Source organism: Delphinapterus leucas, chromosome 16 (assembly GCF_059928025.1).
Source record: "Delphinapterus leucas isolate spDelLeu-1000000601 "Yukka" chromosome 16, BTC_Dleu_Yukka2, whole genome shotgun sequence".
In the NCBI taxonomy this organism is placed as follows: domain Eukaryota; kingdom Metazoa; phylum Chordata; class Mammalia; order Artiodactyla; family Monodontidae; genus Delphinapterus; species Delphinapterus leucas.
Genome location: NC_143144.1, coordinates 50,038,204 through 50,052,604, shown reverse-complemented (window position 1 = coordinate 50,052,604; position 14,401 = coordinate 50,038,204). Strand labels below are relative to the sequence as shown.

At 36.2% G+C, this 14,401-nt stretch overlaps 1 protein-coding gene across 14 annotated transcripts in view; it reads right to left on the bottom strand.

The window, feature by feature from the left end:
- LIPK (lipase family member K) overlaps positions 1 to 13,712 on the bottom strand; it is a 37,413-nt gene extending 23,701 nt beyond the window's left edge. For 5 of the 14 annotated variants that reach the window (XM_089897877.1, XM_089897879.1, XM_089897881.1 and 2 more), the window contains exons 1-3: positions 13,484 to 13,711; positions 3,873 to 3,988; positions 1,765 to 1,879 (exon numbers count right to left, since the gene is read on the bottom strand). In XM_089897877.1, the coding sequence (XP_089754003.1) occupies positions 1,765 to 1,879; positions 3,873 to 3,988; positions 13,484 to 13,577 (325 nt within the window). In that variant the 5' untranslated portion in view covers positions 13,578 to 13,711. Of the gene's footprint in view, positions 1 to 1,764; positions 1,880 to 3,872; positions 3,989 to 12,414 lie in introns of all 14 variants that reach the window. The other 9 variants (XM_089897888.1, XM_089897882.1, XM_089897884.1 and 6 more) reach the window with 9 other exon arrangements.
- Positions 13,713 to 14,401: the final 689 nt, after the last annotated feature.

Sequence of the window (14,401 nt, the reverse complement as noted above, 5' to 3'; positions counted from 1 at the left end):
CGGAATTATGTGCAGTGTATTGTATTGTTATACAGCTACTGGAGTCAGATTGCCCTGATTTAAAATCTCTTCCGCTACATGTTAACCTCTTTGTGCCTTAGTTAACTTATTTTGTAATGGGGAATAATAAAAATTGCTATCTTATAGTGTAGTTATAAGAATTAAATTAGAATTAAAATACACAAAATTCATAGTAAAATACACAATAAATATTTGCTCTACAGTTATTCACATTAACGACATTTTATTCCTCAAAAAGCATCTGGTGACAAAACTAAGCTTTTTGCAAGATAATAACAAAGACAATAAAAATGCCATTTATTGAATGTTTCCTGAATGCCCGGCATTATGCTAGTTAATTTGCATTGTCAGAAAGCAAAATGCAAGGTTTTAAGTGAAATTTACACAAGGTAAAATTGTTCATTTGACGTAAAAATCCTACTCACAAGTAGAATTGGAACAATTTGACTAAAGAAAGAGAAAAAAAGAAGGAGACAGGGAAGTGGTGCTGAAAACATAGAGAAGAGAAAGAGGAGTGACTAGGATATTTCTGTCTTTTATAAATGGTCTGTGATGCTGTGCTGGTACCCAAGGACTTTCCCTTAGGTCACCTTTGGAGCTAGACCAGTTTCCTGAGATTGAGTAGGCTAGATTGGCCTCTCAGAAAGCCTCAGCCGTCTGGAAGTGAGGATAAAGTTTATATCCATTAATCCATCTTTTGAGGAAAAAGAGAAAGAAGAGGTGTTACTAATTCTGCTAAATTACAGCCAAAGAGCTGTCATAATCCATAGCCCCTTTCTAATCTGAGCCCTTAGGCAGCTTCTCATTGCAGAGACAGCTTTCATCGCATGCCTTTTGGCAGCTACCTGGCAGAACTGATAAGATAAAAGTTTGTGGAAACAAAGCTCTTGTGAGTATTTCCAAAGGTAATGGAGTTATTTTAGGGGATGGCCAGTTCTATAAAGTGAACAGCACTGTTCCACCTCTCTCTCTTTTTTAAAATCTAGATTGTCTCTTTAAATATCTAACCCTTCTGATATTGGAAATTTTGGTTATACAATGCTCCAAAGAACAAAAGGAGCTAAGAAATGAGAGAAGAAAGCAAACAGTTCTTGCCAAGTGGATTCCTCTCTTCTCTATAGATATCAACCTATATTGTAGGGAGCTAGAAATGGCTCTAACTGCATTGAAGTATAGAACTAATAGGGTTAGATTTACTTTAAAAAATAAAATCCCAGTGACTTGCATAGAGAACTAATTACAAATGAAATAATCCCAGTTAGAAAGTTGTTGTAGTAGCTGGAGCACAAGATAATGGTGAAGTTGAAGCCTGGACCTGAGCAATATTGAAGCTAAGAGTTTTCAGATTAGAGAGAAGTTTGGAAGGCAAAATTGATAGGTCTTGGTTATTGGCTGTGTATAGGAATTGTGGGAGAGAAAAGTACCAAAATGACCCTAGAGTTTCGGTTTTTAAGCCTGGAAAGTGGTATCTCTAGAGTAAGACCAAGTTTTCGTTTGTTTCTGTGTTTGTTTGGAAAGAGGACAAAGTGATGGAGGAAAGGAAAGAGTAAATAGTGTATGTGAAAATGCTTTAAAAACTCCAAAGTGTTACGCAAATGAAATAGTAGAGGTGGTGGTGATGATTTGCCTCCACTTATGGGAGAGAATAGGCTCTATTTCAGAATAAAAGCTGCCCTGCTGCTATCATCGCATCCAGGAATCTCTCCTTAGGCACTATTGCTTTCTTAATGAAATAAATCCCACCTGTTCTTGGACATGCTCTTCCATGAGGAATCCTGTAAATTCCGAGGATATAACCATCTTTTGTCACAATGTCATATTTTTCATAGGGATAACCCCAGTAGGAAATAATCTGGCTCTAAAAAGAGGAAACGGAAAGGTATACCTCATGATGTAATCTCTTGATTTTTACACCCACATTTCAATATAGTACTTTAAGTCACAACCTACTGTTCATCTCTGTATTGGAACAGAATGTAGCAGGAAAATCAGGATAACTTGAGGAGGGTTTTAAAAGGAGGATGCATGCAAAGGCATGGATAAGGCAAGGTGGTGGGTTTCCATACATGCTGGTTTTCTTGGCCTGGTATTATTAATGCACTCTAGTTCACTCTCCAAATGTTTGATGGAAAATGGCATGTTCATCTTACGAAGGAAACCATACGGCATTGTGCAGAACCCTGTGGCTAGTAACAAGTGGGTTGTTACCAACCTTAGATCTGAAGGGAGATGGGAGAGAGTGGTTACAAGACCCTGAATGAGAAAGTCAAGTAAAGAGGGCCATATTGAGAGGGGCTGTGACCTTCAGCAGCGGGAGGCAACTTGCCCAAGATGACTTATGGACGGAACCAGGGCAGTAAATCATCTGGTCTCGCTCCTCTCCCACCTTCTGATCTCCTGCTCAATATGTCCATTGGCTGAACTGAACTGAAAACCAAAGGTCAAAGGAATTTAACTGACCTAGTTCTTACAGGGCAGAAAGAAAGGTGTAAAGACTAGAGAGTGGATCTAAAGGGGTTAAAACAGAAGATACCTCATCCACAGATATATAAGGAAGAGGGGAACTACCGTTTATTGGTCATCTTCCACATAGAAGATGGTTAACACCCCTTGTTTTATTAATCCATATAACAGGTCTTTGAGATAGAATTATATCCATTTAAAGTTGAGAAAACTGAATTTCAGGGAGAATAATAATCTATCCAAGACTGAACACTAGGAAGAGATAAAGACAAAATTTAAGTCAAAGTTAGTTTAGCACAAAAGCATATGCTTTTATGACAGGATTATGCATTTTCCCAGGCCGGGCGCTCACAAGAGGTGTGCACATATTGTGCAGCTATATAAAGCACTGGTTATGAGAGCCCAGACTATAGAGACAAGCTGTATGGCATTGAATTCCAGCTCTTCCTCTTATTAGCGATGCAGCTTTGGGCAAGTTACTTAACTCCTTTGTACTTCATTTACTTGAACTGCAAAATAAAGATGATAATAATAGTATCTCTTCACAGATATGTTGTGATGATTATACACACAGTAAGTGCTCTATAAATGTTTATTCTTCTTCTTATCATTAGGGAATAGCCAAAAAGCAGCCAGACCAGGGAGGAAGAAAGTGTCTGTGAATGTGGAAGGAGGAGGAAAATATTTTCATGGAATGTGAGCTCAGTAGTGTGGTAGAAGCTTAGGAGTACCTGCTGGATACTTAGGAGAGAGAAACGAGAAGAGACACTAACTAAAAAACATCGACAGTTCCATTCTTAAAGTTCTAATACAAACTTGGGTATGGGTGAGGACTTCAGGGTGCACAATGTACACAAGAAATTGTACATTTCCATTGGAATGAAGCATTTAGCAAACATTTGTCATTTGTCTTGGTTTTGTTTTTTGCCTAGATCTGTTCGGTTTCACTTCATTCCAGTCCACTTCTGGTATGAATTCCTGCATGTTAAGACACTTTTGTTTATAAGCAACCCAAACAAAATCTGGCTTACTAAACTGAAAATGTACATGGATATAGTTCACAAACTAAAGGAACTGCTCTAGAAAGAGCCTCCGGAAGAGCTCAAGTATACTCCATAGAGATCATCAGTAGGAATTCATGAACCTTCTCTTCAGGAAACCACCATGAGATGGTAGCTCAAACTACCAGCAAAGGGAGTATTACTGCCCCAATTTGGGTCAGGTCTTTCAACTCTTTGGTTAGGTAGCTATGCCAAGGGACAAGGGAGGAAACACAGACTTAATCAGTTTAGAATTTTTAAAAACTAGACAGGCATACCAATTGCATCTAAAATGACAATAGCTTAATAATTCCTTCTCTTAGTCTTTTTCCTTAATGAGTGACTCACAATATTCATATTAGCTTCTGGATTTGTTGAGCTTCCTTCATTTTGACTACCATATATAGGTCCAAGAAGCATCATCCAGCATGTTGCTGTTAAAAGCTGCCGCATTTGGAATCTGCCTGGGAAAGGAAATATTAATATATTTGTCATCAAAGAGAATTCTACAAGTGAAACTCAGTGTAATCTTTCTATAACACTACTGAGAGAGGGAGTAGAAAGATGTTTCTAGGTTGTGTCTTAACAAGTAATATACTTAATTATTCAAGACTCATCCCATGAAAAATCTGAAATGGTGACTTTTTAGTAAGAAAAAAACGAAAGAAAAAAACGAGGAAAGAAGAAACGAAGAAACCAACATCAATTAAATCTCCAATAGATAATCAAACAAAAGGAGATTTATAATTCACAGAAAAATGTAATGGCAAATGTATTAATCAAAGCACATTTAATATCTCTAGTTATCAGATAAATTAGTACTCTTCTGATGGTGGGAGTGAGCATTGGCACAACCTTAATGGAAAGAGATTTATTAACATGCATTGTGAATTTTAAAATATTTATACCCCTCACTCAGTATAATTCTATTTCCAAAAGTCTATCCAAAAGAAAAAATATATATACAAGCATCATTTATAAAATTATCCCTTATTGTCTATGTTAACATAGTGAAATTTGCCAAAATAAGACATTGATAAAATAAATTATGGGGAAAGAAGAAAGGAATTATTCAGCCACCAAGTATTATGTTTTTGTGTGACATGTGAATTCCTATTATATAATATTAAGGGCAAAACAATGTAACTTGTACATACATTTTGATAACAAAATATAACGAGAAAAAAAAGGACTAAGCATCAAATTTTAATTATGGTTATATCTAGGTGGTAACTATTTGGGTGATTATGTTCTCATTTTTAAAGGATTCTCCATACTTTCTAAATTTTCTATATCCAGTATTATTTTATCATAAGAAGGAAGTTATTTTTCAAATAGAAAATTGTGAAAATTATGGGGTGAAAAGATGACATGTATTCCTCATTTGGCTTTTTTTTTTTTTTTCCTCATTTGGCTTTGAAACTACTTCAGTTTAAAAGCAAACAACAACTGCAAAAGTAACAGAGGGGGACATTTTGCAGGATACTTCCCATTAACTACTATATAAAATGAAGATCTTCAAATTATGTTAGAAAACACACTACCTGCTAATCTGTTTTATTTTCCTCTAGAAAGAGATAAAGACAAAATTTAAGCCAAAGTAAGTTTAGCTCCAAAGCGAATGCCCTTATGACAGGATCATGCGTTTGCTTAGGTCAGGCAAATAAGAATTGTGTATACACATAGTCTTCTCTTGGTATCCGGGTGAGATGAGTTCCAGAACTCCCCCACTTACCTCCCCCATGGAAACCAAAATCCACAGATGCTCAAGTCCCTTATGTAATTGTCATAGTATTTGTATATAACCTATCCACAACCTTCTGATATTTTAAATTATCTCTTTATTACTTATAATATGTAAGTATTATAATGCAATGTAAATGCTATATAAATGTTTGTAAATACAGTATAAATGCGATGTAAATAGTTGTAACACATGGAAAATTCAAGTTTTGCTTTTTGGAACTTTCTGGAATTATTTTTCTGAATATTTTCTATGTGGAGCTCACAGATACGAAGCGCTGAATGTCTACTATGGGGTTCTGTAAAGCAGAACAGTCACCTCTCTCTCTTCTCTGTGCTTTCAACGCCACCTCCCCTACTTCCTTTTTTTCTTTTTGCTTTCTTTGTCAAATTGCTCCAATTCTACATTTCGAATAGATTTTTATATCAAATTAACATATAAGAGAGATGGCAAATCTCACCCTGTAGGAAACGGAAGGATTTTTCAGACTATGCCTTCACTTTTCTGTTACAGAAAATTCCATGAGCTCCTCTCTTGGATTTATCCAAGTCATAATCTCTGTTGACTATATGTATTAATATAATTAATCTATACCATAATTAATATGATTAACTATATATGAATTAGGTAGTACATATGTAATTTTATATTAATGTAATATATTTATATATAACTAATATTGATTAATATAGCCAAATTCTGGTGAAACTCTATTATAATATGATAGTGATGATAATACCACCACAATAATTATTGTTACTATTACAACTTGTTTTGAGCACCTATTATGTGCCAAGTAAAGTATCAGACATGATTGTGATTATCTCATTTTATTCTCAAAATAATCCCAAGGGATAAGAAATATTATTCCAATTTTATTTCAAATGAAACCGGGTCTTGAGTTCAAGTCATTTGCCTGAGGTCAAAGAGGTAGTGATGGAGCCAGGATCTGAACTCAGGTTGTCTGACTCTAAAGGAAATGCTCTGAATCATTATGCTCTTAACCACTCAGTCCATTCAGAATAGACATGCTAGGGTTCTCTGCTAAGCACCTGATTTAGGGTTACCTGTGGCCTATACACCACAGCGATCATAATCACCATTAAAAACAATATAGACTTTTAGAACCCACCCCAGCCAAACCGGATGCGCATCTATGGGGGTGTGGCCAGGGATCTGCATTTTAAACCCTCATTTCAAGGGATTCATGTGCATTCCCAACCTGTGAAAGACAGACTGACTGGATTCCTTGAGAGGAGAAAATGTTTCATTCTCACTTTTGTCTCTCTGAGACCCAACATGAAGGTTTTGAGAAATGAAATATTGCCTGTCATGTCAGTAAACAAAGGATGTCACAGTCATCAGCGACTGCAGCCCTTCAATGGCGAGCAGGTGAGTCCTGAGGGAACTCAGGAAGGAAACAAAGAATACCTGCCATCTAGCAGGCATCAGACTGCAGCCATTCCAAAAGTGAGCCCTGAGGAAACTCAGCATGTGGAAACACAGGATACTGGCCCCAGATAGCTGAGGTGCATATCAAAGGAATGATTTCAGTGAGTCCAGACTCTTGCATCTTCCCATAAATAGAAACGTTCTAAATTCCTTAACTTGAGAGGTCTAGTTTTCTTTCATTAACAGTTTCTTTTGTTCCTACTACCTGCTCTTTGTTGCAAAACTCCTATATATCCTAGCTCCCCCCTCGCCTCCTAGGAGCAGTTTTCTCAGGGTTACTTGAGAAGCTGCCTCCTGGGCTTGAAGTCCTCAGTATGCCCACTCAATAAAACATAACTCTCAACTTTTAGGTTGTGTATATATCTTTTAGTCGACACTTCCTATAAATGTTTGCCAAATAGACAGATGGATGAAAGAGAGAATGAGTACATCATTTAATCTTAAAGACTATCCCAAATTGACTCACTATTTTGTATCATATCTTTCTTGCCTGCTTTCATTTTACCCCACTGCATTGCTACTCTCTTTTTGACAGTGAGAGCTGATTAATACCTTAGTTCAGGTCTGTATCTTACAGGAAGGTAGTAGGGCAATTTAAAAAAATTAGTCTTTTCTTTCAAGACATTTACAATTTAGATGCTCCAACATCTGTTGAGTGATTGATACTTGAGGCCTCTGGGTTACAATCATTGGCAAGTGACCCTGGGACCCCTGAGTTAGAGCAGATCTGACCCTCTTCTAAAAAGGGCAGGCTGGAGAGCTTGTGTGGCTTGTAATGATGCAGGGAGGAGGGCTGTGTGCTGCTTATAGGAAGAGCTGAAGTCTAGTCCCCAGCGATGGAACAAGAATGTGTACTAGTCATGACACTTTGTATTTTGCAGCCATGACATAAAGCCCATTCAGCTACCTTTGTTTTGTTCTTCTGTGTAATGGATCTGGGTGTGGAAAGGTGACACACCCAGGCAAGAGGTGTCTCTGTGTTATGTTTTCTAAAGAGTAGCATGTTCTAACCAAACAGACTTTGTTCAGGCACTTCTCACCAGGGCTGTGCTTACCTGTGCTTTCTAGGCGTGTGTTTGTAATAGGGAAGAACAAATCTGACTCCATGCTGGATCTGTTTCTTTTACTTTAACCTTTGCTTTCTGTTGCTTTTGTTGCAAGTTACTGTAATCACTGAAAGGATGTTGTCTATAGCTATAAGCATGCATAATGACCTGTCTCAGGGAACCCTGCCCCCTCTGCCTGAATGTTAAACTAAACTACCTTTGTTCACCTCACAGGGAAACATCCTGACCCTGCTCACCTGTGAATGGCTGTAGGAAAGAAGAAATTAACACATCCCCTCCCTGAGTCTGGTGAAACCAGGAGATATTATGCAAGACTTATGGCCTTTTTACTTTACCTGCTCACCTCCCCCATCTCTGTTCTATAAAAGAAGCTAGCATCCAGACCCTGGTAAGATGGTTCTCTAGGACTCTAGTCCACCATCTTCTCAGATGCCTGGCTTTCTGAATAAAGTCGCTGTTCCTTGCCTCAACACCTTGGCTCCCGATTTATTGGCCTGTCGTGTGGCGAGCAGTGAGCTTGGACTCTGTAACATGTTTACCTGCTCTGCCTGATCTGAGCCTCACAATATTTATTATCATTTTATTATCATTGTTGGGTAAATCCACCTGATTCAGGCACTTCTACTTAATGATACTCCAACAATCCTCTAATCTCTTTGACCTGTTTCTAGGATAGCTTCCTGATGAATGCATCCTACATTGACCTCCTGCTAATTCACACTAATGTATATATGGATGTTTGACTAAGAAGAGAGAAGGCGTCGTAAATTCCAGGGGACTTTTAGTCCTTAAAGAGGAGACCCTTATCTTCAAGAACCCAGACTAAATCAATATAGATTTATTTATTATAGGTTTATATATATATATATATATGTAATCTACACAGACTATATTGCTTTATTACTCTAAAGCATTTCACATTGCTTTCCTATAAAACATGACTCTCATAAGATGCTATTTGTAAAAAGAACTCATGGAAAACATACATTACAATATTTGGACATAAATATATGTTTTTTAGACTATATATATGTATATATACAAGCTATATACATGACTTGCTTGGAGAGTCTTAAATTACAATATCATAATTAAGACTCAATATGGTCCTGCAATCAAGACTCTGTTTAACTTATTTAATTTACTCTTCCATAGTTTTATTTGCTCTTAGAATTTTATCATTTGAATAACACCAATTAAACATAACTTGACCCATATTTTCCAAAGAATACACTTGGGAAATTCTAGTTTGATATTTATTTCTTTTTCTATTCATTATACACTGTGATGAAAGTGAATTAAAAGGACTTCTCTGGTGACATGGTGCTTAAGAAACCTCCTGCCAATGCAGTGGACACGGGTTCGAGCCCTGGTCCGGAAGATCCCACATGTCACGGAGCAACTAAGCCCGTGTGCCACAACTACTAAGCCTGCACTCTAGAGCCCACAAGCCACAACTACTGAGCCCACGTGCCACAACTATTGAAGCCCATGCACCTAGAGCCTGTGCTCTGCAACAAGAGAAGCCACTGCAATGAGATGCCCACACACCACAAGGAAGAGTAGCCCCCGCTCGCCGCAACTAGAGAAAGCCTGCACGCAGCAACAAAGACCCAACACAGCCAAAAATAAATAAATAAATTTATTTTAAAAATATTTAAGGAAGAAATTGTTACAATTAAGAAAAAAAAAACACCAAAATACTAAGAACAGTGTTGTTATATTTACAGAGTTTTTAAGAACATCCTTATCTTATGTCCCAGAGGTTCTGCTCAATAAGTTTATACTAAGAGGATAAATTCTCAGTTTGAATGTGGAGGAGAGCCCTTTGTATAAAATTACTTTAATGCTTGTTATTTATCATAAAAAATTAAAAACAGATTTTTAGTTATAAAGTGTTGCTTAAATAAACTATGTTAATAACTTTTGTAGATAAAGCCATTAAAATGTATATGAAGACTATATAATAACATGAAAACAAACTTGTAATATTATGTTAAATGGGGAAAAAATTATTGTTTGGAGGAAGGGTTAGTCTTCATGCTAGGGTATGCAAAGACTTTCCACAAATACATACACACATAACTAGTTTTTTAAAAATCAAATTCTAGATCTTTTACTCTCATATATATTCTCTCCTAAAATTCATATGGCCCGAGATTTCTAACTTCAAGGAGGTTTTCATTTTCTAACTCTACTTTACAAAGGTAAGGTGAAACTCTCTCCTCTTTTGAATCTTAACTATGGTGAATTGTCCCAGGTTGTAAAAAATTCCGAGGCCCCTCACAAAGGAACACTTCACAATATTGACATGGGTATTGGGAAAAGGAGAGTTTAATCAAGTATCAATCCTTTTTCAAAAGCAACTATCTCTGCAAATCTTGTAGTTTGTAATTCTTTGCTTTCAAAACACTGAAAAAAGATCTACTTGAGTTGTTAGGAGGTAAATCATTAAAAATTATTTTTGTAGATGCATCACTGTGATTTGTGATACAGAGCTTCAAAAAGTTCAGAGCTGAATGGCATTAGGTAAACATGGTTTTTCAGCAATTTACATCTGTCAAATAAATGGAAAAGAACTGATTCTAAATTTTGTGTCATCTGTGAATAAATAATAATTGTCATTGTGTGTATGAATTAAAAGAAAATGTTTCATTCATGTCATTAAGAGATTCATTGCTACTAAAATTTGATTTTAATGCTTAATAATTATTCATTGAACTTTTAATATATTTATGATCCTTTGACCAACTGTATTCTAATAAAAATTACAAAGACAAATCATTAAAAAATTAAAAGAAAAATGCAACCTTATAAGAAGTGAAAACAATTTAAATTTTAATGTATATCCACTTTTTAGTTCCAGAGAAGAAAAATCAATTGATCAATAAAAGACTTTTTAAGCATATAAATAAATGACACTAGAATATATATTTATGGAAATATATAAAACACCTGTAAGAAAAAAGTGGAATGGAAATATGAATTCAATAAGAAAGCAAAAGATATAAAATTTTAATCCATTAATTAAAATATTTTTTTCAATGGATAATCTTGGATATTAAAAAACTACTCTATTGAATATATTTTTTAAATTGTATAACAATTTCAATTTAAACTGGCAATGTTTGTGAGGTACCTTAAAGTACATCCTTTGAAACTATTTAGAATTATGATAAAAATTTTTCATACATCAGCCTAAAAATATGTAAACATTTATAGAGTTTTGCAAAATTTGTTTGGGCCTATAGTAGTAAAACCAAATTTTAAGCAACTACAATTTCATTTTTTGAATATCTCAAACAAATAAGCAAATCAAAAAAGTATGATCTTCAGAAACTGGAAGAATTACTGCAAAATGATAATGCTTATATCCAAATAGTAGGAATAACAATTTTCCTTCTACTAATTTACTTCTTGGTTACATATTTTCCTCAATGACTTTATTAGTTTGAATTATTCTCACAATAAAAATATACTAAAATATTTATTATAGTGAATATTTATGATATAAAACATAATAATATACTTACACTAAATAAGAATACTTAGAAATAATTAGCTGTAAATTTAAATGCAGTGAACTCTGAATAAAGGCTCTAGAAGCTTATGGGGCAAAGTCCACAAGTTTTAGTATTTCTACCTTGTTATAACCATTTTGGCAGTTCCTCATAGTTTTTCTTAATAATGAGATTTTTGTCAGTGACACAAATAACTGGGTTTGCCAGAAGCCTGCTGTCTGTCATTTAAAATATCTTGGCCTCTGACACAATTTCTCTTTCTAGCTGACACTTTTAATCTAAAACTGATTAGAGTGTTTACAAAAATTTAGATTCTGTCTTGCCCTTACCTCAGCATCCTTCACAAAACTCTGATATTCTCATCTGTTACCAAAGTATAGTGACTCACAAGGTTACACAACTATTGGTAGCAAAGTTAATCAGAATCTAGATTTAAATTACTTCTCTGTTTTCTGAATTCCCCCACCCACAGAGTGAAAGAGTTAATGAATCAGGAAGATTAATGAGGCTATGAACAAGTGAAAGAAAGGACATGATTGCACAATCAGATGTCCAGGCCTGAAAATTTCAGATTTGAGGATTAAGTATTTTTGTGTCAGAGGAAGAAGGAGTAGGCAGCTGTGATAGGATCTTCAAATAGCACTGAGAGGTTTTTTAGAGTCCAGAGCTATTGCTCTGTGCTCCAAGCCCAGAGGCATCAGAAGACAAAGGAGTACCAGGGTGAATGGGGAAGAACAGAAACAAAAGAGAAAAGAAAAATAAATAGCAAATATATAGAAGGCACTAATTTTCATGGCTCTTCTACAATATTAAGGAAGAAGCACTTGTTCTGCTTGGCAAAATAGCCTCTGAAAGATTGCTGCGTTAAAAATTTTAATATAAAATAAATAGCAAAAGAGGAGCTGTGGAGGAAATAAAATTTCCCTCAATTTCTTTTTAGACATAAGATATGCCAATGAAGAAATATTAAAGCAAGTTGCTTTATAGTAAAATGACTCCTTTAATATCATGTTCCTATCCCCAAATTTAATTCCACACTATCATATTTCCTGCCTGAAGTGTTGTGTGCTAAAGTGACTATATATTTGATATATGTGATTATATACCTTTTTCAGACATGAGGAAAATCTGGTGACAACTTCTTTCTTAATTCTAGAAAGAGAAAATAAAGAATAAGTATTTTAAAAAAAAGGGCTTCTCTGGTGGTGCAGTGGTTGAGAGTCCGCCTTCCGATGCAGGGGACATGGGTTCGTGCCCCGGTCTGGGAGGATCCCACATGCCGTGGAGCGGCTAGGCCCGTGAGCCACGGCCGCTGAGCCTGTGCGTCCAGAGTCTGTGCTCCGCAACGGAAGAGGCCACAACAGTGAGAGACCCGCGTACCGCAAAAAAATAAAATAAAAAAGAAAGAAAGAAAGAAAGAATAAGTGTATTGTAAAAGCAACCAAACAAAAAATAACAACCTTTTGACTTTGATATATAGAATTAAAGGACAATCATTTGATCTCTCAACGTCTTGGCGGGGGCATATTAGTCCATCAGGTTGGCTCGTCCTCATCTCCCTAGACTTGAATGCAGGTCTGCAATTATGAGGACTGGAAGAGCATGTACTCTTAAATAACATCAACATTAATATGAACCACTTTTTCACACAACACTCAGCAAGGCTATTCACTATGAAGCAGGGGGAAGGAAACGGCAGGTACTTCACAGATCATAAGGGTCCATCAGCAGGCGTATCACTTAGTACAGTGATTCCTGCCAATTCCTGCCACAGTTCCCTGCAGATGACCTTGCTCCTAAGAATATTCAGGCTCAAGGCCATTGGAATGAGAAAATAAAGGGCTTTTTGAAAACGCTAAACATTTTTTAAAACATTATTTAAATATTATTTCCCAAAGTCCTAGATGCAATCCCAAAGAAAGATCTCTTAAATTCTTAAAAGTATCTTTCACTAGTATTTCCAGGTATCGATATGTGATATCACCTCTCACTGAGATTCAAAAATAGCAACGTCTGCTTTGTTAACCACTACAGCTTTCTGAAAGGGAAAACTCATCTTAACATGCCTGGAAAACTCTCCAGTGTATCTTCTCCATCTGGAGTGGTCACATTCTACTCTTGCTATGTTTTGCTATCAAAACACGATGTTCCTCACAAACAATTAAAGTTCTGTACCTCCAAATATTTTCCATGTCTCACTGAAATAGCATGATCCAGACTCTGCAAATAGATCAATAGTCATTACCCAATCTCTGAAGTCTCCGGGCATCTGTCTTCAAGTCCTGGGAGCTTCAGATAGATTTCAGCTCCTTTCAGAGGCAGCGGTCAATAGAGCATGGTCTGTTTGATACAGCCCAGAACATGTTGCAACCAGGAATTTCTCAACTGGAGGCAGATTAATCATGACTTGAAAACCAGAAATTTCTCAACTGGAGGCACATTAATCATGACTTGAAATGCAACACATGCTACCCAGACAACATTGTTAGGTGAGTTCTTAGCCAGTGATGAAAAAAGAGTTGTAACGGACCAAAGTCCCTGCTCCTGCCAAGCCAGTCCCTGAGTTGTGTGCTTCAAGGGCTAAATGGATTGAAAGCTTCTCAGCAGAATGTAGACTCTCCATTCAGAAAATAATTTTCACCCAACAATGGTGCAATGACCCAGTCATATAAGCATCCCTATAAAGCGCCTAAAGCCCCTGCATCATCCAACTACAACACCTGTAATGCTATTCATTCCCAGTTACTGTTTTAGCTTTCCTAAATTTTCTCTACCTTGTTCTATAAATTGCATATTAGAACTGGCAGGAAACACAGAACATGTTGTTTCCAATCCTTTCAACTAGAGCCTAGAAAAACAATGTCTCATTTAAGATCTCCACCTAGCTAAAAGCAAAAAACAACCAAACAAGCAAACACAAAACAAAACAAAACAAAACAAACAAACAAGAAGAGTTTTTCTCCTACTCTCTAACCAGTCTCTTTCCTACCATGTAAGCAGCCCCTGTGTCTGCACTGGGCAGAGGAGGTTTGGTGTTAGATAACCTGTAAAAAATTTTAGAATTGCATAGATTTCTATTTTCCACTTTCATAC